Source organism: Centropristis striata, chromosome 11, assembly GCF_030273125.1.
Source record: "Centropristis striata isolate RG_2023a ecotype Rhode Island chromosome 11, C.striata_1.0, whole genome shotgun sequence".
Taxonomy (NCBI): domain Eukaryota; kingdom Metazoa; phylum Chordata; class Actinopteri; order Perciformes; family Serranidae; genus Centropristis; species Centropristis striata.
In genome coordinates this window covers 17,935,994-17,961,081 of record NC_081527.1, presented here as the reverse complement: position 1 = coordinate 17,961,081, position 25,088 = coordinate 17,935,994, and the positions used below count along the sequence as shown (strand labels likewise).

General features: G+C 39.6%; 1 protein-coding gene across 1 annotated transcript in view; it reads right to left on the bottom strand.

Moving 5' to 3' along the window:
- The window catches only part of LOC131980768 (laminin subunit alpha-3-like), a 64,252-nt gene that overhangs the window by 12,455 nt on the left and 26,709 nt on the right, over nt 1-25,088 (bottom strand). Inside the window, exons 18-57 of the mRNA XM_059345069.1 lie at nt 24,202-24,254; nt 23,944-24,049; nt 23,422-23,521; nt 23,164-23,320; nt 21,753-21,891; nt 21,192-21,334; nt 20,934-21,037; nt 20,192-20,348; nt 18,672-18,835; nt 18,411-18,519; nt 18,226-18,323; nt 16,840-17,038; nt 16,573-16,699; nt 16,142-16,290; nt 15,552-15,667; nt 15,099-15,310; nt 14,775-14,979; nt 13,231-13,375; nt 12,981-13,121; nt 12,504-12,665; nt 11,246-11,347; nt 11,065-11,148; nt 10,031-10,261; nt 5,875-5,988; nt 5,098-5,210; nt 4,928-5,008; nt 4,723-4,823; nt 4,212-4,265; nt 3,960-4,111; nt 3,281-3,391; nt 3,072-3,183; nt 2,680-2,847; nt 2,110-2,306; nt 1,752-1,868; nt 1,322-1,476; nt 1,044-1,185; nt 837-936; nt 644-760; nt 362-532; nt 47-195 (exon numbers count right to left, since the gene is read on the bottom strand). Of these exons, the coding sequence (XP_059201052.1) occupies nt 47-195; nt 362-532; nt 644-760; nt 837-936; nt 1,044-1,185; nt 1,322-1,476; nt 1,752-1,868; nt 2,110-2,306; nt 2,680-2,847; nt 3,072-3,183; nt 3,281-3,391; nt 3,960-4,111; nt 4,212-4,265; nt 4,723-4,823; nt 4,928-5,008; nt 5,098-5,210; nt 5,875-5,988; nt 10,031-10,261; nt 11,065-11,148; nt 11,246-11,347; nt 12,504-12,665; nt 12,981-13,121; nt 13,231-13,375; nt 14,775-14,979; nt 15,099-15,310; nt 15,552-15,667; nt 16,142-16,290; nt 16,573-16,699; nt 16,840-17,038; nt 18,226-18,323; nt 18,411-18,519; nt 18,672-18,835; nt 20,192-20,348; nt 20,934-21,037; nt 21,192-21,334; nt 21,753-21,891; nt 23,164-23,320; nt 23,422-23,521; nt 23,944-24,049; nt 24,202-24,254 (5,357 nt within the window). The remainder of the gene's footprint in view (nt 1-46; nt 196-361; nt 533-643; nt 761-836; nt 937-1,043; nt 1,186-1,321; nt 1,477-1,751; nt 1,869-2,109; nt 2,307-2,679; nt 2,848-3,071; nt 3,184-3,280; nt 3,392-3,959; nt 4,112-4,211; nt 4,266-4,722; nt 4,824-4,927; nt 5,009-5,097; nt 5,211-5,874; nt 5,989-10,030; nt 10,262-11,064; nt 11,149-11,245; nt 11,348-12,503; nt 12,666-12,980; nt 13,122-13,230; nt 13,376-14,774; nt 14,980-15,098; nt 15,311-15,551; nt 15,668-16,141; nt 16,291-16,572; nt 16,700-16,839; nt 17,039-18,225; nt 18,324-18,410; nt 18,520-18,671; nt 18,836-20,191; nt 20,349-20,933; nt 21,038-21,191; nt 21,335-21,752; nt 21,892-23,163; nt 23,321-23,421; nt 23,522-23,943; nt 24,050-24,201; nt 24,255-25,088) is intronic.

Below are 25,088 nucleotides of genomic sequence, written 5' to 3'. Positions count from 1 at the left end.
AAAAAAAAAAGGAGGTTATGGATGTAGTTACAGAATGACACCTCACCCTGTTTGCTGCATCGCGGGCTTGTTCAATGAGGTCTTTGAGCTTATTGATGTTCTCAGATATGTTGCCAACGGGGAACTGCGAGGTCAGGTTCTCTACCTCTGAGATCTTATCATCCAGAGTTGGGATTGTTTTCAGCAAGTCCTTCACTGGAAGTAAAAGATAAGAGAGAAAACATGTTGCAATGTGTAAAAGAAAATGCAGCATCTTTACTTTTCCCTTATACTTATAATATAAAAAAGGGTTTTATTTGTACCAAAAAGTACATACAAGAAAGGTTTTGCCTAATGTGAAGACATCTGTTCCAAATCTTACCTGACTTGTCCACATCATTCAATAAATTGTCCAGGTTACCACCCCCAGAAGCCACTTTGATGTTGCTGATATCCTTTTTCATGTTATTCAGTTTGTCCATAGTGTCGCTAGCCGTGTTATTGGCTGAAGCTGCCTTCCTCTTGGCTTCATCAATAATGGCACCAATGTCATCTGATTTGGAGAAATTAATGATCAGGTGAAAATGAAGAGGAAATATAAACCTTGGCAATCAGTTAAAATATGTAATACCAAATATGTAAATATTTCCTTGACTTGTTCTACCTCTGTTAATGTTATTTAGTTGGTTCTGGGCATCTAGCAGGTCATTCTGCAGAGCTTTCTTCTTCTTGTCAGCATCCTTCAGGCGCTTCTTGGCACCGTTAAGGTCCTTTTGAGTGTCTGTTAAAGAAGACCAAGAATTAGTGACTGGCTTTTTGGTTTTTAAGAAAAAGAGTTTCATAGTGAGGATGAATACCTTGAATATCGCTCTCTAGGTCCTTTGCATTGTTCAGGAGCTCATCGCCGTTCTCTTTCAGGGCTTTTGCTCTCCCTTTGAGGTCCTGGTCTTCTACATTCTAAAATATTTTTTTTAAATACAGTTAAAATTTAAAAATATTCTTGAATATTTTACCTGAAACTTAATGCATGTCATATCATTCCAAGAAGCATGTATGTGGCTTACGTCTAAGGCGTTTTGGGCAGCATCTTTGGCCTCGTTGGCTGCCTTCTCAGCCGCATTAATTGCATCTGTTATATTTTTGTAGGCATCAATTGCATCTTTGGCGTCACGCACCTCAGATCGTCCACTTGCGTCCTTCACAGCACTGTAATACAGGATGACAAAGGAAGAAAATGAACCCAAGACAAATGGAGAATGGATATAAATGATTTCCTTAAATCCACTTATTTGACGTAAGGTTACAATGAAATCTTTGTTTTATTGTGTGCACAAAGACCTACTCCTCAAGTTGCTTTGCCAGCTTGGTAAGCTTTTTAGCATGCTCCTCTGCAGCCTCCACAATGTCCTCCTTGGCTGCAGCCTTTGCAATCTCATTCACCTTCTTAGTCAAGTCAGTCTTGGCACCATCCAGCTGTGCTGCCAGCTGTTCATATTCCTACAGAGGAGAAGAACAGATGAATGGGTGCGAGTTATTCATAACAGCAGGAAATGCCATTTAGCTCGCCTCAGAGCACAGCGAGCAAAAACAAGGATCATTATCTGAGTCGAAGGCATGTTGGGACCTGACAGCCCGCTCATGTGAGATCAGAGATGAGGCCTTTTATTATAACATAGTTACAGCATGTCAAAATGTTTTGGCTCGTGCTGAGAAGAAAATATGAGATATGCAAGTGCATAAAGGACATGCAGGTCACAGTTTGTCAAACGTACCAGTTTGCTGTCAGATAGCTTTTGCACCAAATCCTCTGTTTTCTGCAGCTCTTTTTCCGCCATGTCTATTTGGTCCGCGACGACTGCCCGCTCCTTTGTTAAGTCGTTAATACGTTTCTGTAAGGAGAACATAAATCTGTTTAGAGTACAACTGTGGCATGACCATGAATAGCAATAATATCCTACAGGGTAATCTTAATGTTAAACAGCACTTTTATGTTATAAACCATTTTACAGTAATCATTTATAACCCAATATATACATATGGTATGATCCTCATTATGATTTCCTTACTTGCGAAACATTAACCAACAAGTTCACGTGTTGCTCATGACTGATTAACTTATTGAGTTATTACCTGCAGCTCTCCCAGTGCCTGAGAATTAAGTCCGTTCTGGGTGTTGGCTTTTTTCAGCAGGTCCACCGCCTCCTTTAGAGCCTTATCCAGGTCCTTCAGTTTGTCCTCATATCCCTTCAGAAGACCCCGAAGCTTCTCTGCTGCTGCCTCGTTCTGGTCACACTGCTTACTTACATTATTCTTAATGTGGTCTAGCACTACAAGACAGAATAGAATAGGTGAATGGAAATATTTTCGACCAGTCTGCAGGTACAACATGTAAGATATGGCCAGTATTTTTGTTCTTATAAAAGATTAACAAGCATTATCAACATAATTTGAAAAACATGGCATCAAATGTCTGGCTGTTGATCAATTTACTATATTGTAACTATTTGGCATTGCTGTTAAGACATGAGGCAAGATTGGAGGTTTGGTAAGTTTGCTTCACAATTTTTTGAGTAGAGCATGTGGCAAGACAATGCACATTGCACCTTTAACCACACCAGTGCTTTGATAAAGCAATTCTAGAGGGAGGTGGAAGAATTTACTTTATGTTTCTACTGACTGAATATAGATTCTGTATCTTACGTTTCTTGGCCTCGTCTCTTTCTTTCTCGGCTGCTGTCTCCTGAGGGGTGAAGTTCCTATCCTGCATCGTCTTCACCATGCGCTGGGCATCTTCTATCAATTTAGCTAGGTCTTCACTGGGTACCATATCACCACTGGTGCCTGCCTCCTTGAGTTGGTCCAGCAGAGCTTTAAACAAACAAAAAAAACACACACACAGTGAAGCAAATATTTCAGCTCTGATAGTAAGTGTGATTAAATTGTGTTAGATAGTATTACACCTCCTATACAGATGCAGAAAAAAGAAGAACGCAGGATGTCAAGAGAAAGCAATAAAAGAAAGACATTACGACACTAGAAGACAGAACAGGCAGAGTTGTGCTACTGGAAGGAGAGAGAAAGTTTTCCTTTACCTTGGATTTTCTTGAGCATGCTACGAATCTCTGCGTCCAGATCTTTAGCCCTCTTGTGGGTTTTTCCAACATCTACCACCGCCTTCTCAGCTTCAGAAGCCTTCTTATCTGCCTAAATAAATACACACAAAGACAATACACAGTTTCACATTTACTATTGCATAGTGATAATTCAGTAAAAAGCTACAACCTTGTCTCCATCGCCCTACCTTGTTTTTGAGGGAGTTGATGTCATCTGAGAGAGTGCTCACGTCCTCTTCCAGTTTGTTGACTCTGGACTTTTGGGTGTTGACGGCAGTGCTGAATTTCTTGACAAGAATCTGCAGAAAGCACAGCAGAAGAAATGTCAATTAAGCTGCATAAAGGAAAATGTTGAAGCTGCTCTGCTGAAACTTGAGACTGATAGCGGCTGTTTTTAAACTGTGCTGTGCTGCTTATTCACTCGTGTCTCATTAATGCACAAAGGATGCACACTCAAATGAAGTGGATGTAACACTGAGATTATGAGGGAATGAGGATAGACAAGTCGGCGCGACGAGCACTGGCACCCAGTGTTGTGGTCTCTAACTCGTGTTGACACACAGGCTGTGGGACAAAATTCACTGAGATTGCTTATCCGTAGGAATCGCAAATGTTTGAACAAGCACACCCATCCTGTGCCACTCTACTTCGTGCATGTGTGAGTGTGTATGTATGTGTATAAGAAACAGACATGTGCGAAGTTCAAATCATAAAACAAACAAACAATGAATCTCATTGTGCTTTTGGACATGCATTCTGCGTCAGAATTTGGCATAATTTCAGTGCTTTTTAAGGAATCTTTAAGAGCTCTTCACCTCTTGTCTGTAGAGAGTTACAGTGCAACATTACAGTATAATGACAAGTTACCTTGGTGTCTGACACCGCCTTGTCCAGCTTCTTCAGCGTCTCCTGAGAGGCGGCGCTGGTAGTGGCGTTGTCCAGTTGAGTCTTGATCCTTCCCATCTCATCATCCAGCTTCTCCAGATCGTTCAGTAAAGTCTGGGCACAATTATCACAGTCTGGAATACAAAAGAGTATTGGATTAAAAAGGGATCATAGTGAATTTATTATAACTTACACGTCACAGCGTTAGATGTCAGCTTTTTTTTAAATATTCACCTTTGCAGTGCTCATCTGTGTTGGTGTCTCCCGGCTCCAGGGTGTTCTTGCAAACTGGAGAAACAGAAGAATAAAAAATATCATCACTTCCGCTATATCACAAATCTCTATTAGGGGGTATGATTGAATTAAACAAATACAGCAGAATTAAATTGTGTTTTTTTATTACTATTATTTTTATTTATTTATTTCCTTTGTTTTCTTTTATTTTCTTTTACACTTTTTTTGTTATTTCTACAATTTATTTTATTATTTCACTTTTTTTCCCACTATTTTTTTTATTTAAGATTAAGATATTAAGATTCCCTTATTAGTCCCACAATGGGGAAGTTCAAACTTTGTTTTTACTAAATATGTAAACATTGTTGAGATGCTGTAAGTATGAACTACATCATATGTAAGCACATATCAATTTATGTTAACTACTGCAAACAAAGTTTTTTTTAAAAGAAGATTTAAAAAAAAAAGAAAGATTAATGCATTATTTCAAAATTAGAGTCCACAGTCTCACCTCCAGTTTTGGAATCACAGTTGTTGCTATTGCCATTGCAATTACAGGGCCGACAACGTCCTCCTAGTGACAGTGGATCACCATAGTAACCAGGAGCACATCTATAGGTAAGAGAAAGACATGGAAAAAAAGTGAGCTTTAAGTATTCTGAGATACACAGAATTTCAACATCATTGAATGATGATCTCTCCGTACAAACACTCACTTCTGACATTTGTCTCCACTGTAGCCTGCTCTGCAGATACACTCAAAGTCTCCAAAGAACTCTTTGCAACCTATTGCAAAACTGCAGATTGATAGGGAGAACATGGGTTAGTTCTTTAAATACACAATACCATTTAATTAGCTGTCTGGAGGTGGGTTTTTTTCTTTTACTTGTTTGCGCTGAATGGGCACGGGCAAACTCTGCATGTCCTCTGAGCCGCGTTTCCATAGTAACCTTCTTTGCAGCGTTCACATCGGTTCCCAGCCGTGTTGGACTGACAGTTCTGCAAATCACATAATGTTTTCATTAAACCACTTGAAAACTATATGAAGGGTGTGAAGAAAAAAAATACCGGATAGGCAACGTATAAAGACACAAAACAAATACTGAGCATGCGAAGCAGCTCGCCTTATACACACATGATGTACCAACTCACCCAAATCTCTCAATTCACTTAGGAATGCAAATGTTAAGGGGTGAAGAGAAAATACATTTTCCATGCCAATCAATCAAAGAGTGTATTTGGTGCACAAAGCACAGAGAGTGTGTTTCAGTCGCTTGTGTCCACTGGGCTTTGAGCTGCCTGGGTGTGGACCCATGCGTTCATTACACACACAGGCCTGGTCTTGAGAGTCTTGCATAACAATAACACAAAAGAGACGGCTGAGATTTTGAAATGTGTGAAGGCTCATCCTCCCGTCGAGGGGAATAATGAGCGAGAGGGGCCCCGCAATGGGAAATCAGGAATCCATATCAAACAGTGCTTCTGATGTGCCCACAGATGTACCCTGAAGGTGATAGGTCTAGACTCTAATTAAACTGCGGCTCACACTGGAGTCAGCTAAGGTGAAGTAATCCCTCTTGGTTTTAGGTATGTATGGGTGGGAACTCTGTACCTGTGGGCTTGAAGTCACTAATAAGGGTTGAGGGTTGGGTGTGTTTCTTACCAGGCATCTCCCTGTCCTGTCTTCACACTCATCAGCCAGACCGTTGCACTCACAGGGCACGCAGCGCCCCAGGAAAAACCCACTGCCATCTCTGTAGTAGCCAGGAGCACATTTCTGAAAAAAAATCAGTATAAGTTTAAGACAGAGTATTCCACAGCACACCACTGTATATCTGAATACAAAAGCAAATTTCTGTTATTAGAACAATTATTATTCTAGGGTTGGACAATATATTGTGGATAAAATCTACGATCAAGTTATGTGTTCATTGGAAAAAAATGTTTATTTATCATATTTATTTTCCATAATCATGTTTTGTGTGCACATATAGATTAAAATATATATATATATTACATAACAATAAAGGAGTGTCTGTTTTGGGCTAAGTAAATGCAAAAAAAGTAGGTTGTTAATTGCAATGATGTAAAAATCCTGATAATATAATATTCTTAACAAAAACATTTCAAATTTAGTAGTTGTAGTAAATTATTTAACTATTCAAATAAAATAAAATAAAATACATAAATGTAACAATGAAATACATAAAAATAAATAAATAACAGTCAGACATTAAAAGGAAAACAAAAAAATATTAATAAGTTTATTACACCTAACGATGTTCCAAAGTGATTCATACACAGTAAAAATCCTACCTCAGTTTTATATTTGCTTAAGACCTTATTTCTATACTTTTTCTAAATTTGACTTTTTTTATTTATCCCTTGTCACCACCATTACACAAGTTAAACTCTTTGACAGATAAAAATCTATTCTTTATGTTTGCCTTTTATTTAGACACCCACATTCTTAGATTATTTACTATTATACTGCCCAAACTTGGATGATACCGTGTACAAATGTAAAAAAAAAATCTCACTGCCTAAACATACTGTGGCAGTATTTCCAGAGATTCCATAGAATATGATTAAAAACTCCTCTCCCAGACAGAACCTCTGTTTGCTGTGATATGAAGTGTGAGAAGTTCCAGAGCACACAGCAATAAACTTGACTTGAGTTGAATGACATTAACAATTAACGTGGAGGAGCCGAAGCATGCCCTTTGCTTTCAGAGATAACGGTCTTCAAGTCACCAACATTTCACACCTTGAGAAGTGTGAAACAACGTCCCTTCAACGACAAAATACATCACATTTCCGGAGATTTTTTACCTGAATCTGAGAACTGGAAGCACTGTCATCAAGAGAAGGAAATTCAACTGTCTGTCCTCTGTCTTGTACCGAGGGGTAGCGTACCCCCTGGGTACCCTCATCATTCAATGACGGGAACACAATCCGCTGATCTCCCTGTTCATGAAGTGTAGGGTACTGTATCCTCTGGGTCCATCTGTCATGATGCCTGGGGTGGCGGGGTCGCTCCCCTCTCTCTCGGGGCCTGTGGCCGGCGCAGCAAAGTCCAATCAAAGCCCAACATAGCAGGGTTTGTAACAAAACCCTTGTACAGCGCCGTCTATCCATACACGTATCTGACATTCCTAACGTTTAGTCTGTGTGAAATAATGCTGCACTCTCCCCTGCTTCAGCCTCTTAAACACACACGCTCACACTCACCCACGGACGCAAAGAGGACACGCCCCGTCTCCTACCTGAGTCAGTCTTGCAGATCAGAATGAGTGTATGCAGGCGTACAAGCACACACATGTAAGAACTGCCCTCTGTGTCCTATTCTCTATCTGACACACACAAGACAAAATAGCTTCAGACACATTCAGTCAAACGTGGGTGCACGCACGAGCATGCGCATCCAGGAAATCCACTATTAGTACTTCTCAATAGAGAAAGGGAAAATTACAATATTAGAACTGCTGCTGTGTTTACTTAAAGCTTAAAGGGTTTGGTGATAAACAGTGGTGGAAGAAGTATTCAGATCTAATACTTAAGTAACAAAACCACAGTGTAGGAATACTCTGTTGCAAGTAAACCTCACGTTAAAATCCAAGTGTATTATTATCAAAAGTACCAAAAGTAAAAGTATTCATTACCAAGAAGAGGCATTGTGTTAAATCTTAAAAAGTACCTTAAAGACTCTTTTCTTTAGATCAAATTTGAAATACAGTTATAAGGTAATTTTCAACCAGTTCTCAAGTAAGAGAATTGAATTGAATTATTCTATTATAATATATACCGTTGTGATAAAAAATAAAAGATATATACCGTGATAAAAGATTTCTGGCCAAATTGCCCATACCTATGCAGTATTTTATGTTGCAGCTGCTAAAGGTGGAACTTATTTTATCTACTTATTATACTGGTGGCGAGCTAAATTTATAATAATATATCATAATATATTAGTTTAATTATTTAATAATTTTCTGCAATGTAACTGGGAACTAAAGTGTGAAAACTACACTTGCTTCCAAAATGTAGTGGAGTAGAAGCAGAAAGTATTAGAAACTGGAAATACTCAAGCACAATTTTGAGGTACTTTATTTAAGTACTGTACTTGACTAAATATACTTTTTTCACCACTTGTGATGAGGCCTCTGTCTGAAAAGCAGGTAAAACATGTATTAATATTCTGTGTGTGTGTGTGTGTGTGTGTGTAGTGTTTGTGCAAGTATATGTGACTGAGAGAAAAGTCAGACGCCCGCAGACAACACAGACAACAAATTCACACCTGAATCACACTCCTCAAACACACAGGCAGACACAACTAGGTGTGTCGGTTGTACTTGCAAACGCACAGACACACGCTGTTAGTGCACTCAGGTTTATGAGTAACAATGTGTTGCCAGCTACCACACCCAGTGTGTCAGGGCGAGGCACCTTGTCATATCGCCTCTGGGTGCATATAATCAACTTCCTTTAAACACTCCCGATCAGACTATTGCTCACATATACACACAGGTAGGTAACCACAACTTTTGCAACAGCACTCCAACAACCAAGAAAAACACTTCTTTTTCCACAAACAAAAGCTCTCTGTTACATGAAAAGCTTGTGTTTAGTGGTTGCTACATTCTCATTTTTAATTAGCCTCTGTGGACAAAACAAACATATACAAATCAGATCTGAAAAGCACTAAAACACTCAGTCATTCGCAGGATAAAAAGAATTCAAGTAAAGCCTTTTCCTCGGCAACGACACTAAACTAACAGCTAAGGCTGTTTGCACTACGTTTCTGTGAGCTGAAGCCATGCCAGTGATTCTAGCTGTATAATCACTATTATAATGTCTGCGTGATTGTGCATCATATCCCAGCCCGGGGCGACACAATTTGGCTGCGAAGCTCTGGACGGTATTTTCCAGTTCATTCCACCCAAAGCTGATCTGCTGATGAATTTTTCCTCAGGAAAAGGGTGTGGTACCTGGTTCAGGCGTGTCAGAACACCCTAAAAATACGAGGGGAGCTTCCTGTCCTTAAAGATGACAACATACCATTTTAATCATCACCTTGCTCCACCCTGCAGTTCTGTTCCACTGCGTTTTACCTGACAAAATGATCTCCTAATCTCCCCAAGCTGTCTATTTCATCTATATAACTACTGCATGTTTTTCAAGAAGAGAAAATTGTTTGGAAGTTTTTTTTTCAGAATGCCAGAATTAATGAGGCCAAATTCCTTCTAAGTTATTCTTTAATGTACACCCAAAGAAGGATTAACTAATGAGATCAACAGAGTTGTCATTGCCTGCCAGAGGTCTCCCCTCTCGAGAACAATTAGACAAGATGATTAAAACTTAGAAAAACACAGAATAAAATAGCATCATCTTAAAAATCTGCTGCTAATGTTTGCTCAGCTTTTTTCTCTGATATGATCCAGACAATAAATAAATAATTTAAAAAGTGTTTCATAAAATTGTGGCTCAAAACTGAATAAAAATTCAATTAATTACAAGTTCTGGAAGACAACCACAATGGTAATGTATTCACAGAAAGGATATGACAAGTGACCAAGTTAAACAGGTTGTTACCTTGGTTAGAATGACTGATTTCTCTAGGTTGGAAAATTGTTGGAAAAATTTGGGATAATGTAAGGACACAACCCAACAAAACATATAACATATAACTTGTAACCCATCAAGTTGTAAGATAAAGATCATGAAATCTACTGCTTTTGTCTTCATTTGTCCTTAAATAAAAAGGTGTTAGATTTGGAGAAAAATGTTATACTAGGATACTTAATGGCCTTTAAACTCACCTCACAGGAGTCTCCGGTGTACTGAGGGGGGCAGGAACAATCTTCCACAGTGTTTCCAGGACCTCCAGTCCCTGTGTCGGTCGCACCCTCCAGGCCCACCTCCCCTAAGCTGAGTCTCTGGCTCTGAGTAAAGTACAAGGCTCGGATCCTCAGACCGACCAGACCGGCTAGAACCATCATCAGTTCCTCTCTGGAGACAGGCCTGTTGGTGATAGCATGACGCCAGTTTCCCTGCAGACAAAAGATCAGATATTTTATTAGATTTTATATGATGCAAAACAAGAGCACAACATTATATCATACATTTTATCCATCTAACAGTGTAACACTTAGAGGAAAGGTAAGATATTTCAACATCGACTGGCCACATTGTCCTCAACTTTCTAAATCCCAAGCAGGGTTTTTTTTAATGTATTGCTCCTGACACATTTTTTTCACTGTGGTCTAATGTTTTATTGCCCAAATCCTGCAATGTTGTAGTTCTGCACCTCTGTGGAAACAGCAGAATCGTGGCTAGAGGCACAGAGAATTCAAAAATGTCTTTTGTACAGCATAACCATTATAATACCATTAATCATCAAAAAAAAAAAAGATAAAGAACCAGAATTTCTTTAAAATGTATTTTACATATATATATATATATATATATATATATATATATATATATATATATATATTGTAAAATACATTTTAAAGAAATTCTGGTTCTTTATCTTTTTTAATACCCCAAAATAACAAAATCTAAATGCAGATTGCTATGAACTTTAAAAAGCAGAAGTCCACTCCCCAGAAGATGAACCCTTTTCGATTTCAGACATTCAATGACTTTCCTACTAGCCCCTCTTATTGGCCAAGTTCTACATCATATAAGCATTTCATTTACCTCATAATTGGCTCTACAGTAAGAATGAAAAAAATCAGCATTGTGTAGTTTCTTCCCTGCCAGCACTTATCATGCATGTGGTTGATTTCAAATCACAGTGTTTGGGTGCTTTTAAGATGCTTTGAAATAAAGGACCTGGTTTGTACTTTACCTCCACGAGCTGGACTCTGCCCTGATATAGCCTGTCTGGAAGTGGGACTTGTGGAGACATGTGGATCAGCGTCATATTGTGACCCTAGGGAAAAAACAACGAGATGGATAGATGAGCGGTGTTTCTGCCACTGACAAAAAAGAGAGGTCTGAGAGTGAAAAAAAATAATAGCAGTACGCACATTCAGCACAACATCAGGCCTCCTATCCATGAGGGTCATCCCCTCACTGGGAATCCCAAATGATTTAGACTGGTAGGTGAGGAAACCACCGTAAGATGAAACCTAGTAGAAACAGAAAAAGTCCAATTATCTGTCAGCTTATCTGAAATAACTGCAGAAACCACTGGAATGTACAAATTAGTCAAAGGTAACTATGTAACTAGTATTATAAACCGTATTAAGCTAATTATTCAGATTTACTAGACATGAGAACATTTCTTAAATGAAGCCATAATAGCAAAAGAAGAAAAATGATCTGAACCAAACTATTTGGAAGTGAAAACACATCTGAATGTTGTGACAGGAAGGTGAAGATCAACTGCAATTTCCATTACAATGCTCTACTGCATTAAAAAACCTAAGATAGTGCAGGAAAATGTAACTTTAATATTAATTTACACTTCTAGAGGAGTTTAAAAAGCAATTTAAATAATATAAGCAAAATTGGAACACAGTAAGATTGCTTAATTTTTTCAATAAAATAACTATTAAAGTATTCCTCAGTTATGTGTAACCAATGCTTAGATGCCAGGCAAAAACTATGATAGCTTTTGCATCCCATTTAGCCAGACAACTTAAACTGCTTAAATAGAAGGAAACATGTCTTCAATCTTTAAGCAATGCATTATGCATTATTCATTATTTGAATAAAAATGAAAAGAAAATGTGCTATTCTAGAAGAGGCTCAGAAATGTTATGCTATATGTCAACCATTTTTAGAAAAATAGAAATAGAAAAAGTAGATCTCATAAATATTGTGTTGTAATTTTGTAGTTATGACCCCACAGCATATGTATTTGTGTATGTATTTATTAGTCAATTTTAGAGAAAATAGTTTTTCCCTTTAGAATCTTCTTTTGAATTTTATGTATTTTATTTATGTCACATCGAAATTCATTAAGATTGAATTGAATATGTGCATGCAATTGTGTGAAAAGGATTCTGCTTGATAAATAAATGGTACAGTAATACAATAATGTGCTCTGTTGCAGCAGAAACATTGGGTGGTATATGGGTGGGGTGGGTGGGGGAATGGGGTGGTATGGGTATCTGTGATTTATTGTATTCTATATGACTTTAAATAAAAAAGACTGAGCCAAAAGAAAAGCAATCACTCTGGAAATTCTGTATTCTGTATATCTGATTCCATTTCAAAACATTAATAAACTTTTATTGACATGTATCGTTGTCATGGTGTTCTCTCCCTTCAATGACTCACCCTGTCTCCCAGGTAAGCCGATGGTGCCACCCAGTGTAGAGTCTGAACTGTGGGGGAAAGCTCCTGGATGTCTGCCACCACTGTGTTACTGGCTGTGTTCAGCACAGAGGTAACCTCCTCCTTGTCGGGGCTTTCCAAACGCCAGGTCCGCATTTCAACAAACTTATGACAGAGAGTTTTTGGGGGTTAAAGTGAAGGTGTCAATCCTAAAACTGTACTGCAGTCATAATTCACAACCGTTAACTGAATCTATAGTGTTCAAACCAATAAAAAAGATGACTGTGAATAACAGAATGTACCCAGAATCCAATGAAATCACCGCTAAGCAACTGTTTTCCGTGAACATCTGTTAGTGCAGCTTTCATTAAACAAATGACGTTGTTCACCACATAACTTCTATCAGAGATAGAGCTCTGCAGGCATAAAAATTTCCAGCAGCATTCATAAACATGCAGGGGCAAGAAAAAGCAAACACACCTTCCCCCTGCGCTTGCTGGAGCTCTGACACTGGTCAGTCGCTCCGAAGCAGAAACAGCTGGTGCAGCCATGAGGATTGGAGGGGTCAAAATAGAAGGAACCATCCCGACAGGTATCACACTTGACTCCAGCAACATTTCTCTACAGACATGGCAGCGATGATGGGAGAGAAAGTCAGAGCAAGGAAATAAACAAAAATGAGCAAGAGGAGAGGAGTTTTTAAAGCAGTAGCTTGATGAAATGATCCTACCTTGCAGAGACACCTCCCCGTGTCGGGGTGGCAGATTTCAGGTGTGACACCACCTTGTTTACACTGACAAGGCACACAGTCAGGGAAGCGATAAAAACCTGGAGCGCAGCGATCACACTGACGGCCAGCAATCCTCGGCTTGCAACTGGATTAATATACACAGTGACATTCTTGATGTGATTTACAAAACAAGCGGTTCATACATTTATTAATTGAGTCAGATTTTAGTAAAAGTAAAGAATAAACACTTTTTAAAAATAAATTACATGCATGACTTTACAGTTTGTTTCTTTATGCTGCTATTTGTTCATGGTTCATCCATTGTCTCTTTGTCACCTGAGCAGTGGAAACTGAAAACCTACATGACAGCAAGGTGATCAACATGACTGGACTGTGAACTAATGCCCTCATTCATCACTTTCACTAGTTTGGTGTGATGTTTCACCTCCTATTTAAGGCTGTGGGCCTCACATTCCAGTTTATTCCATCACTCAAAAATAAGTGAAAGGAAGTGAAAATGTATTTGCGAGGGATAACTGTTATTTCTGCAGCTGTTTGAAAATTGCTTTAAATTACAGAGAAAAGAAACAATCATACAATGTAAGGGAATTAAGAAATTAGATACAATAATACAACTTTACTGAATTGTAAATTCAGTTTTCATTCAAACTCTTAGACCTTCAAAATCTCTTCACTGTGGATTTTTGTACATTCCCTAATCAATATTTTTGCTCAGTTATATTGTACATTTGTTATAGTATTATTATATACTACCTTTATACTACCATTTTTATTCTATATATACGTTCTTGAATTTTGCCTGTATTTTTTATTTAATCTTAATATGATTCTTGTAAGCACCAAACGTGATGGTAAACTCCTTGTAAGATAAACCTACTTGGCTCGTTTCTGATTCTAAGGTGTCCAGAGAAGTCGTTTCTATATTATTAATTGCTGTTGTTCTCTTCCCTATTTTGTCATTACTTTATAATTTGAAGTTTTTAAAATAGCACCCTGTCTTGTCTAATCTGAAATGTATGTTTTAATTGAGTATTTTATTTTTATGTCAAGATCTTTGTTTGATGTCACTCACTTTTCCGCAAGATGGCAATACCATGTTTTCATTTCTCTTCTGTATTATACCCAAAAACATAAACAATGAAATACTATGTAGAACACTGTGGCTGGGGGTTGACGATATTATCCATATAAAAAATAATGTAAAAAATGTATATTTTTGTACATATGTTTATTCTTCTTAGTTTCTATTGTGATGTTGAAAATCCAGTGTCTGAACTGCATTACGTCATTACAATGTATTAGCATAAAAGTCTGATCCTTGCATGTGGGATCAAAGCTCAAGTGAACCATAGAGGAGTTGTTTTGCTAATATGAAGTATGCAGTATACAAAAATACGAAAATGGTTATTTCATATAGACTATTCATTTATTGAATAGCCCAAAAACAGGCTATATCTTTATCAATATATGAACTGACCTATATCGGCCAGCCTTAACTTGCAGGTAGGAGTTTTTCCCCTTACCTGCACTGCCCGGTGGTTCGGTCACACTCAGGCCCTGCGTTTTCTTTGATGCCATTTAGAGAGCATTCACAGCCCTCACAGCCAAGTAATGGGTGATAGCTGAAAGTCTGACTCTGACACACATCGCAGGCTGGTTTGACTGTCTGAGGTGGGCAGATACAGCGTCCTGTCACCTCGTCACACAGTCGGCGGCCACACTCACACGCTGCAGAATGGAGAGAAGGGATTCGATTTTGACAAATACATTTCAAACTAACTCGAGAATAGACAGCAGGAAACTCTCACATTCTAAGCAGCACAAAGCTGAAGAAACCGTTCACTCACGTCTGCAGTAGGGGAAGCCGTAATATCCCGTGGCGCACTTTGTGCACTGTCGACCGATGACATGCTGCCTGCAGGGACACTGTCCTCCATTCGGATCACATGTGGTTCCTGTAGAGCCAGTCTTGTCACAATTGCAGGGCAGAGCTCCGTTATTATAGGCTGCTACAAGAGAGCGGGCAGAGTCTCTGCAGACCTGGGGAGATGTTCTCGGGCTGAGGGGACAGAAAAATTTAATAGTGTGGTTTATACTCTTTTATTACAGCTAGAGGGCACCATTTCCAAAACCGTCAACTGTACTGTATACTGTATTATATATATTATTGTAAGACTGCAACAATGGTGGATGAATAAATAATTGCACAAAAAAACAATAAAAAAAAAAAACATCAATGAATCACAGATTATAAGTGAGATGATATTTTAACAAAATAACGAATAAAGCCGGATACTTACTCAATATAGAAGCCTTCTCCTCTACACTGCTGAATGAAATCTGCTGATTTACCCACCGGCTTCTCCCTCAGGAGATCAGGGGTGTAACTGCTATCGGGAACCAACATGATATAATCCTATACAAAAGACACAAAGCATAACAAATGATTAAAAATCACAATCTCACCAGAAACTGCCAGTGTGGTTTCTTTTGTGCTTACGTGATTTATATCAGTATGATACAGAGAGTGATATACAGATTAACTGAGGATTTTAAGTGTTTAAGCTTTTTCTGCAAGATTTTAACTGAGGAAGGGAAAGTAAAGCAAGTGAACAACAGGCTGCCATATAGAGTTTGGAAGCTAAGCTTTTAGACGGCTGTGTGGGGCTGCCAGGTAGAATACAGTCCCTTCATTGTTGTTGTTGGGGATATGGCATAACACTGAGAAGAGAGGACCTCAGCATGCCAAGTACGCAACGTGAACTCACTCCTTCAACCTGCAAACTTCACACAGAAGTATGTCTAACTATTCTTACTATATCTATCATTTAATTCTCATGTAATTTAGAAGGTAAAGATAATTTGGACAGTGTTTGAATTGACCACAGACCAGAATAAGTGTCTTCTTAGGTGGCACGATCACAGTGATGGTGGGCAGCTGCCAAGAATTCTGGTCAAAGTCGAGGGCAATACGCCCATCAGCGATCACAACCTCCCTGCAGCCTGAGACGGCCGGGCAGTAGGATGCATTTATTGAACCTGTAAAAGAAGAGCACAGTTGAAGTTGAGCAGAGAACGAGGAAGAATTGCTGTACAATAAGCCGTCCCTCCAAAAAAAGCCATATAGGGAAGTGTCTCCAAGGCCTTTGATCATCTTGTCATGAGCCCAAGGACTTAATCTGCTCTTAAAGAGGAATTCCCCCTCACTGAGGAGGTTTTCCCAGTCACTGTCGGAGTAACCATGATTATATCTAATGGGGGCTTATTAACTCTTTAATTCTGTTTAATTTAACAGGAGTCAGCTTCCTCCAGCACACTCACCCTTCCACTCACGCCCTACGTCCACTAGGATCTCTACTGGAAATGAAGTATGTTCAGGCTGGCGGTAATGCACCACAATCATATATCTGTCCTGGACGGGCACCTTGGGAGTGAAAGTGATCTTCGTCTGGAAAAAAAGGAGGAAATTTAATAGTCGTGGGAAAATCGAAAATGAATGTCAGGGCAGAGGTTGCTCACTGAGTGTCTCCAACTCCCAGCAGCAGGGTTAAGTCCAGAAAATCTTAAATTATTCAACAAGCTTTTCACCTGAGGGTATTTAAGCAGTATCCCATCACTCTGAGGTTCTCGGAGAGGGAACACCCCGCTCTGTCTCCTCCGTCTCCAGTCCTCATTCTCTCCTCGTTGGGGAGAAACAGCTGGTGCCGCGGAAAGCTGTCCATCATGGGCAGCAGACAAAATCCAGGCTGAGGTTGGCTTGTCGAACTGCCTCAGAATGCAGTGCCGGCTAGAAACAGTAAACAGCAACAAGATGTTGTTACTTAAAGCCCTGATGATAGTGTTTGCCAAGTGTTATTGTAGCAGAACAATGTGGGGGTCAATGGCCAGTCAGAGGCTGTGACCAATAAAACAACATTGATCTCCAGTAATCCTTTTTTAAATCTTGAAATCCTCTGGTTATCAGACACTCTGTCTCATCAATGTGCAGAAATCCTGACATCACACACTAAATATACACACACAAAGCTTTAGTTTAACACAGTATGGTATGACCAGTGGTGTGCCGGAGATCTTCTTCAAGATCATTAAGAGAGGAACGAGAGGACAGATGACCATTGAGTGAGTATTAATCACTTAATGCTATTTTAAGCTATTTAGCTGAGTAGCCTCTTAGTAAAATGCTAAGTTGGGCTTTTATTGTGAAAGGTAAAAATGGAAGGAATGAAGCTTTAATGTGGAAGATGTTGCCATCTTGGCTCACATTGGTTCAGACTATGACGCCCATCTGTTTTCTACCTGATGTTTTTGTTTTATTACCTGCACAAGAATAGGTGTAATTAATTGCCCTCAGCAACACTTATGTTTTGGCTCAGTAGCTTGTGTGCAATGCATCCTGGTACATGTTGGCACAGCTCCATGAGCCGGAGAAAACAGCTTTTCTCAGTCAGTGTAGTAAGCTCTGAGGAACTTTTTGCTTAAATCGAATACATTTATCATCAATTCAGATTGGACATCCACATAAAAGAATTCAAAGATTTACCTTTGGTTTCAAGTCTATTCCCACAAATTCTTTTCGCCACATATTTTCCCTTTTGGAAAGGCTTTTTCTATGCTGTTTGGAATGGATTTACACCGTAAAAAAGACTAGACATTGACAGCTGTAAACAAATATGTTATTGCAACATCTAACCTGGTCTTTGAGTTCAGAGTGAGAGTGCATTTTGAGAGACAGAAAGAGAGAGTTTGACCCCAAGTTTAGCCTCAGGTAAATGACCTTGCACACCTGGAGGAATGTGTGAAATCACACCTGGAAAACAGATGTTTGTCTCCACACTCCAAAGCAACAACACAGTGAAGAGGTCTAGCTTTGTAACATCACCTCCTTAATTGCAGCTTACACTTGGGCGTTGAAAAGTTTTCCGCTTGATTAATATTATTAAAAGCATGCAACAGGGCTCATTCAAGCTGACTTACGTGTCCTCAGAGAATCGGCCATGAGTGGAGACACACAGCACCTTGGGGTGTACGTATTCGATGAAGAACTCTTCTGCAGGGACTGCATACACTTTATACTACAGAGAGAAACAAAAGTATTTTAACTTCCGAGCTGGTGTCCACATGTTGATATTATGAATATTTTAGGGAAACATTTCCCTCACCAGCAGGAATGATGCAGTGGATGTTTGCAGAAGAACATCTGTCTTGTGAGTAAACTGCAACATTGTCACCCGATTACTGCTGTCCACTGCCACACTCCGGCACAAAAAGCTGCAAAGGTGAAAGACATATATAAAAAATGTATTCCACAACTTTCAAATTCTGAAACATTATTATTTTGTCCAAACTGTAAAGATATAAATCCACAAAACACTAGCACAAGAAATCTTCGGAAAGCTAAAGCAACTAACACAGGACCTCACCTGTAGGCACAACTGTAAATATTGGCCCTGGCGGGGATCTGGCCACCTGATTGGCCACTGATGAGTATGTTGACATTCTGGACAGCATCCACCTCACTGGCATACTCCAGGACAAGTGCATATAGGCCAGGACGAGGCACACGTAGACTGAGTTGTAGCTGCGTCTATAGGCCACAGATCATACAAAAAAGTTTTTTCTATTAGAATGAAAAAGACAAACTACTTAAAGGGACAGGGTCAGATTTTCTCAAGTGGGGTTGAATGCTCAAGCCCCTCTTCAGCCAGTGAATACCTGTGGGGTGGACATGGAGGTGGTGCCAAGTATCTAGGTGTATACCTGGATAATAAATTGGACTGCTCCCTAAACACTGACGATCTCTACAAAAAGTGGCAGAGCCGCATCTTTTTCTTCTTGAAGCTCAGATCTCTGGACATCTGTAGTAAGATGCTGCAGATGTTTTATCAGTCTGTGGTGGTAGTGTGTTGTTTTATGCTGCAGTCTGCTGGGGAGGCAGCATCACACACAGAGATGAAGGCGGTTGGACAGACTGGTCTAAAGAGCTGGTTCTGTGGTTGGAGCCAGGTTGGACACACTGGAGGAGGTGGTGAAGAGATATACTGTCAAGATGTTTGAGGCCATCTTGAAATACCCAGATCATCTGCTACACAAAACCTTTATGGACCAGAAAACCAGCAGTGGACGGCTCCTCTCTCTCTGTTGCAGGACGGAGAAATACAAAAGATCCTTCGCTCCTACAGCCATCAGGCAGGATTCTACCAGACTAACTGAATTTCCCCTTGGGGATAAATAAAGTAAATTTGATTTGATTTGATTTGATTTGATTTGATTTGATTTGATTGAATGAGGCAATCATTAATCCAAACTAACCCTTTAAATCATCAAAGTTACACAATAACATTGACTATTATTAACTAACTGTTCGAAGCATTGGGAGACCAGCAACGCCCATGTTCTGCAAGGTAAAATTACACTGCTTTTGTCAATGGAGTCTGGTGGCTCTAAAGAGAGAGATGGAAATGACAACTTCAATTTCCCATCTGAAAGGGCTGTCTAACGGCAAAGGTAAATCGGTAAAAATCTTGTAAATATAGCATATACTTTTACTGACCCCATTCACAGCAGTGCATTGCTACTCTTGTCTGTTCCTCTAAACTGGGGGTCTGATGACTGCCATCTGCTGTTAGTATGTTAGACAACCCTACTTTAAAAAATTCTAAACTATCCATTTGTGTTAGGTATAAAGGAATCAGCAAGCAAGTTACATTCACAAGCAAGTTACATTTTTGACCTTAGCTAATTGGGCAGTGGTTCCAGAGTCACAATGCTAAAAGCCCAATGGCCTGCATTCATTTTGGACTTTGAAACAGCAGATAAGAACCTGTCAAATGACATCAGTCGGTTTTATAGTTTTGTGATCAACCTAGTCATGGTTTAAAGGTGCAATATTGAAACCAAACTCTGAATCCGCAGGTTAAAATTGTGTATGCAGGCCTTTTACCTGTCTGCCACTGAGAGCGGCCATCTCTGGGTGATCTGGCGTGGGACGGCGAACACGAGCCTGCCTCCTCCTGCGCCCGCTGCGGTTGGAGAGTTGTCCTTCTGAGCCCAGTGTAGAGCTGAAGCCATCCATGGCCACATGCTTATACAACAAGCAGCTGAGACAGAGACACACAAGCAGAGGCAGAGGCAGCAAGAATGATGAGAGATAATAACATGATCATCCTGCTTTAGCTGAAGCCAAATCTCATATATTTATGCAGAATGTCTTCTGTCCTCTTGCTTTAATTTAACCTTTTGTTTGCCTTCCTATTTGGTTTGTTGTTGTTATATTGCATTCTGGGTGTCCTGCTTTTGGTTTGCTTTGTCCGTCAAAGCACTGTGTTATAAAAAGGTGCTATACCAATAAAGTTGTTTATAAAATATTGATAAGCATTCCAGTAATGCAAGTATTATTCTGCAAATTTTCATTGCTATCTGTCTTGTATACACTCCGCTAATGTAGTACATAGCGCTGAAACATTTGGAAATGTCTGCCCCTACCCCTTGCCATGTAGCAGTCATCTGTATATTATGATTTATTATAGCTATAAAAAAGATGAAGAAAATTATGGATGGCTGTGAAAACAAAAAACTACATGTGTCGTGCATGAGTGGTAAGCAAGAAGTAAGGGCGAGAGTCGGCACTGTACTCACATGTTTGACACAGTCAAACGTATTGAACATAATGTTTAAAGACATACTTTGTATCTCTGCTTGCAGCGGGCAAGTATGTGCAGGGCTGGGTGATCTTCTCCTGCAGCAAAGGTGCCTCATAGTAATCCTGGGGCAGCAGCACTAAATAGTCCTGGAGAGTGATGATGTGCACTTTAGTAATCAGTCTGTTGTATAGTTAATAATGTAATATTCAGATTTATATTTTTCTCCAGTGAACAAATGAACAGAGGAATGAAAAAAGTGCAAAATGTATTAATACAACTTTGTCTTGCTTGAAAACTCACCAACAGAACCCCCTCTGCCTTTATGTGAATGATCCACTTCCCAGGGGTCAATGCAAAGGGCTCGGCGAAGCCTTCTCCTGGGACAGTGAGGAAGGATGGGGACGGACTCTCAGGGAATATTACTTCCTTGCTCTGATCTGACCCTGGAGAAAAGCATGCAGAAATGTTTGTAATGTTGCACACTCGCAGCTGACGAGTGGGACGTCATCAGCATAAGAATAAGACACATAACGCACCAGCTTACATACACATGACATTTAGGGTAATTTATAGGGCTGCACGATATGAGGAAAATAATCAATACATTGTTGAATAAGGACAATAAGTATTAAATTTGTTAAATTGCAGTTTTTTATTGATGCTATCTTTTAATTTAAAAATGCCTTTTTATTGCATATTGCGTTTATCTCTATTTATTGACATCACAAGGGTGATTAAAAAATATATATATATTGTGCAGCCCTACTTTTTAAATTATATTTCTTCAATGAAGGGTTAGATTTTATGATGTGAAATGTACATGAAATGCAAAAGCTGATTCAATGTCAGAGGCAGCCTCACCTGCACTGTCTTTGTTATCTGTAGCCTTGATGCTACCAGTCACACTGGTGCTGCTCGGGTTAGTGAACCGCAGAACCACACGGAATAAGTGCTGCCTCCCATCTTTTGGGTCAACATGTACTGTTATTCTGACTTCCCTCTGCGGGAATGAGAGTGACACACGAGTGCAATGGCACGGGTTTGAGTAGATGATGAGAGTACAAGGTTAAGAGAAAGGTTAAAAATCATGTCAGGTGGGCAGAGAACTCAAGAGATAGTTTTGATTTTATGAAATGGGGTTGTATGGGATACTTATGCATAGTAAGCGTGTTACCTACAGCTGATGGCAGTCAGCTTTCCCCCAGTTTAGAGAAGTAGGCACAGAAGCTAAGCAATATTTTAGCAAACTAAAAAAAGGCCTAATGTAAAAGATGTGAGATATATATATATATATATATATATATAACATTTTCACCACTTCAGACTACCCTTTCTGAAGAGTAAATGAAGCTGTTCTATCCATCTATACTCTCTTCTATACTCTTTTCAAAGTAACCAGACTCCATTGACAAAAAACAGTGATTTTACTTTTTTTTTTAAAGGCATTGGTGGTCTACCACGGCTTCAGTTGTAGATTGTAGATGTGTTATTGTGTGACTCTGGCGTTTTAAGGGTTTAGTTCGGATTCACCGAAGTGACACAATAACACAAACAAATGAACCAAACAGGACAGCAGTGGACCAGAAACTCCCACATCATGCAAGGTAAAATTACTGTTTTTGTCAGTGGAAATATGTTTTGTTGCTGCCCCCATCCACAGCAGTAACATCACATTCCTTAGCTTTCGTGCCGGTATATCTGCCTACATTTCCAAACTGGGCAGGTGCCAACTGCCATCTACTGTAGGTAATATGTAAAATATGGATAAATACGAATATGACCCAACTTACAAAAAATCCAAACTATCTCTTTAAGCAGAGAGAGTGGGTTAATTAACAGACAGCAGGCAAGGTAAAGAGAGGAAAGGCAGACCCTTCACTTACAGTCACAGCAAGACTGAAAACCAGCTTCGTCCACCACCAAGATCCTTGCCCTCACTCGTGCTCTCCCCTTTCTTTTGGGGGTGGAGTAGCGCATTACAATATGGAAAAGGCCAGGAAAGCCAAGGGTAAGCGTTAGGATCACCTCCGGCTGAAGAGAAATAGTGTTAGTTCTAAGATCTGAGAACATGGTGCCCTGATATGATAGAAGGTTGTGTGCTTAAAGCAGGAATATCAGTGCAGAGGTAAAAGCAAAACAATCATTGTGGCATCAGAATAGACTGAAAAAGGAAGCTATAAGGTTATTGAAGTAGCAGATAGTCCCACAATTAGACCAAACTGTAATATATATGAAAAATCACATCGATGAATCAATCATATTAGGCACTGACCTGTGCAGGAGACATTATAGCATAACCTCTCCAGCTGAAGTCTGGGAACTCTTGGGGGCTATAACCAAAGCGCACTGGTCTGGCATTTGGCGTGGTGCCGTCCTCGACCTCAAACTTCAGTTGGTGGAGAGTGGGGAAATAGTAGCTTGGTGCTGGCCTAACAAGGTTCATTAAATGTGTTATGTAAACTATTTACGAAAGAGAAAATATTTCATGTTCAATTTTGCCCAAATCCTAATGCATTAAGAGACATCTTACTCAGTGCATTCGCGGCCAGTAACATTCTTCCGACACCAACATTGTCCTGATGACTCATCGCACGACATGCCGATGGCACCACCTACATCACACTGACAACCTATCAAGGGGAGTAAAAGTCAGTATTTTTGATTAATGAGCAACGTAATGCGAGACTGAAAAGCAGCGTTTCCCTGCCCTCTCTGGTTAACCTGGCTAACCTGATATAACCCTCATGCCTCACTTTTTAAAAGTTGCACTGATATACTCGATAAACTACCATAAATAATATTATTTTCTAGTTTCACTGAGTTAATTATTCTAACCAACATTAGTCCTAATAATACCTTCAAATACATTTTTATCATTTTAATCTTTTAAATGCCAGTTTGTTTACATAATGTCATGCAAAAATGTAAAATGTTCTAGGGGGATTTAATTGTATTTTTGAGTCAGAAAAATTACCATATTTTATTTGCTGTATAGTTAACAATAAATACTATGTATGTGGTGTTCGTAGTTTGATTCAGAAGGATGACTTACCTTGACAGCCAAAATAATTCTTTTTCTGCAGCAGGAAGTATCCATCCTTACAGGTTTCACAGACATGTCCACATGCGTTGGGCTTACAGTGACACTTTCCGTTATTCTAAACAAACCGATAATCAGGAAAATATAAGGCAACAAAACAAATCTCACAAAACTGTGGCTGAGCCATTCAGTCAAATCTCTGCCAAATCTGAATCACAACTTGATTACTAGATGTGTATCAATCACTGCAGGTAATAATGAAATACTCACCTGTTCACACTCTCCAACACCACTGAGGGTCCCTTTCACATCACACCGACACTCTGGTATGAGACAGAAAGAGAGAGAGGACATGGGTTATGAAAGTATAAAGGGGGATCTACAGTGAATAGACTCTGATTACAGGATTTTTGTCACTTTCATGGGTGAAACAGAACAGCACAAAACCCCACAATCTTCAGAGATCTGCACATCAAAGGTCCAGAGGAGCTTTACTGCCCCAGGTTGCTTTCAACACAGCGAAAAAAGCTTCCCCTTAATGTCCGGCCACAGTCAAGCAGAGGCATTCTTAGGATATTAAAAGCTCTTTTTTTCCCCCTCGTCTTGTGTCTTCAGGCTGTGCAGTAGTGGCAACATTCTTGTTCTGTAACATTAGACAGGTATCTGGACAAAGCCTGAAGCTGTTCTCTCACTGGCTGGAAAATAGGAGCCACTTTTGTTCTTTTTTTCACAATAAAGGATTAGGATGGAGTTATTTTTTGGGGGATGGGGGGTGGGAGGTTGGAGAGCTCCAGAGGTATTGTTTTTAATGTGGCACTTTTCATTACTGCAAAGTCACAGCATGATATTGCACAGATTAATTCGCAGCTCCACACTCCACAGTTTTGTGTGTATTTCTGTGTTATTCCTGAGCTCCCCTCTGAGAGACAGGAAGACTGGATCTGGGCTTGTTGACAGGGGTGTGTTGATGTATCGTCTTGGTTAAAGGGGCCAAGACCCATATTAGTGCCTTGTCAGATCGCTACTGGAGATTTAATGCGGTGGAAAAAATGGGATCAGTGATCAGAACAAATACTCCTTGACAAAATAAATGAGACAGGGAAACCTGGCTGACAGGAGGTCAGCTAAGCATTTTCTTTTTTTCTTACACTGCTCAG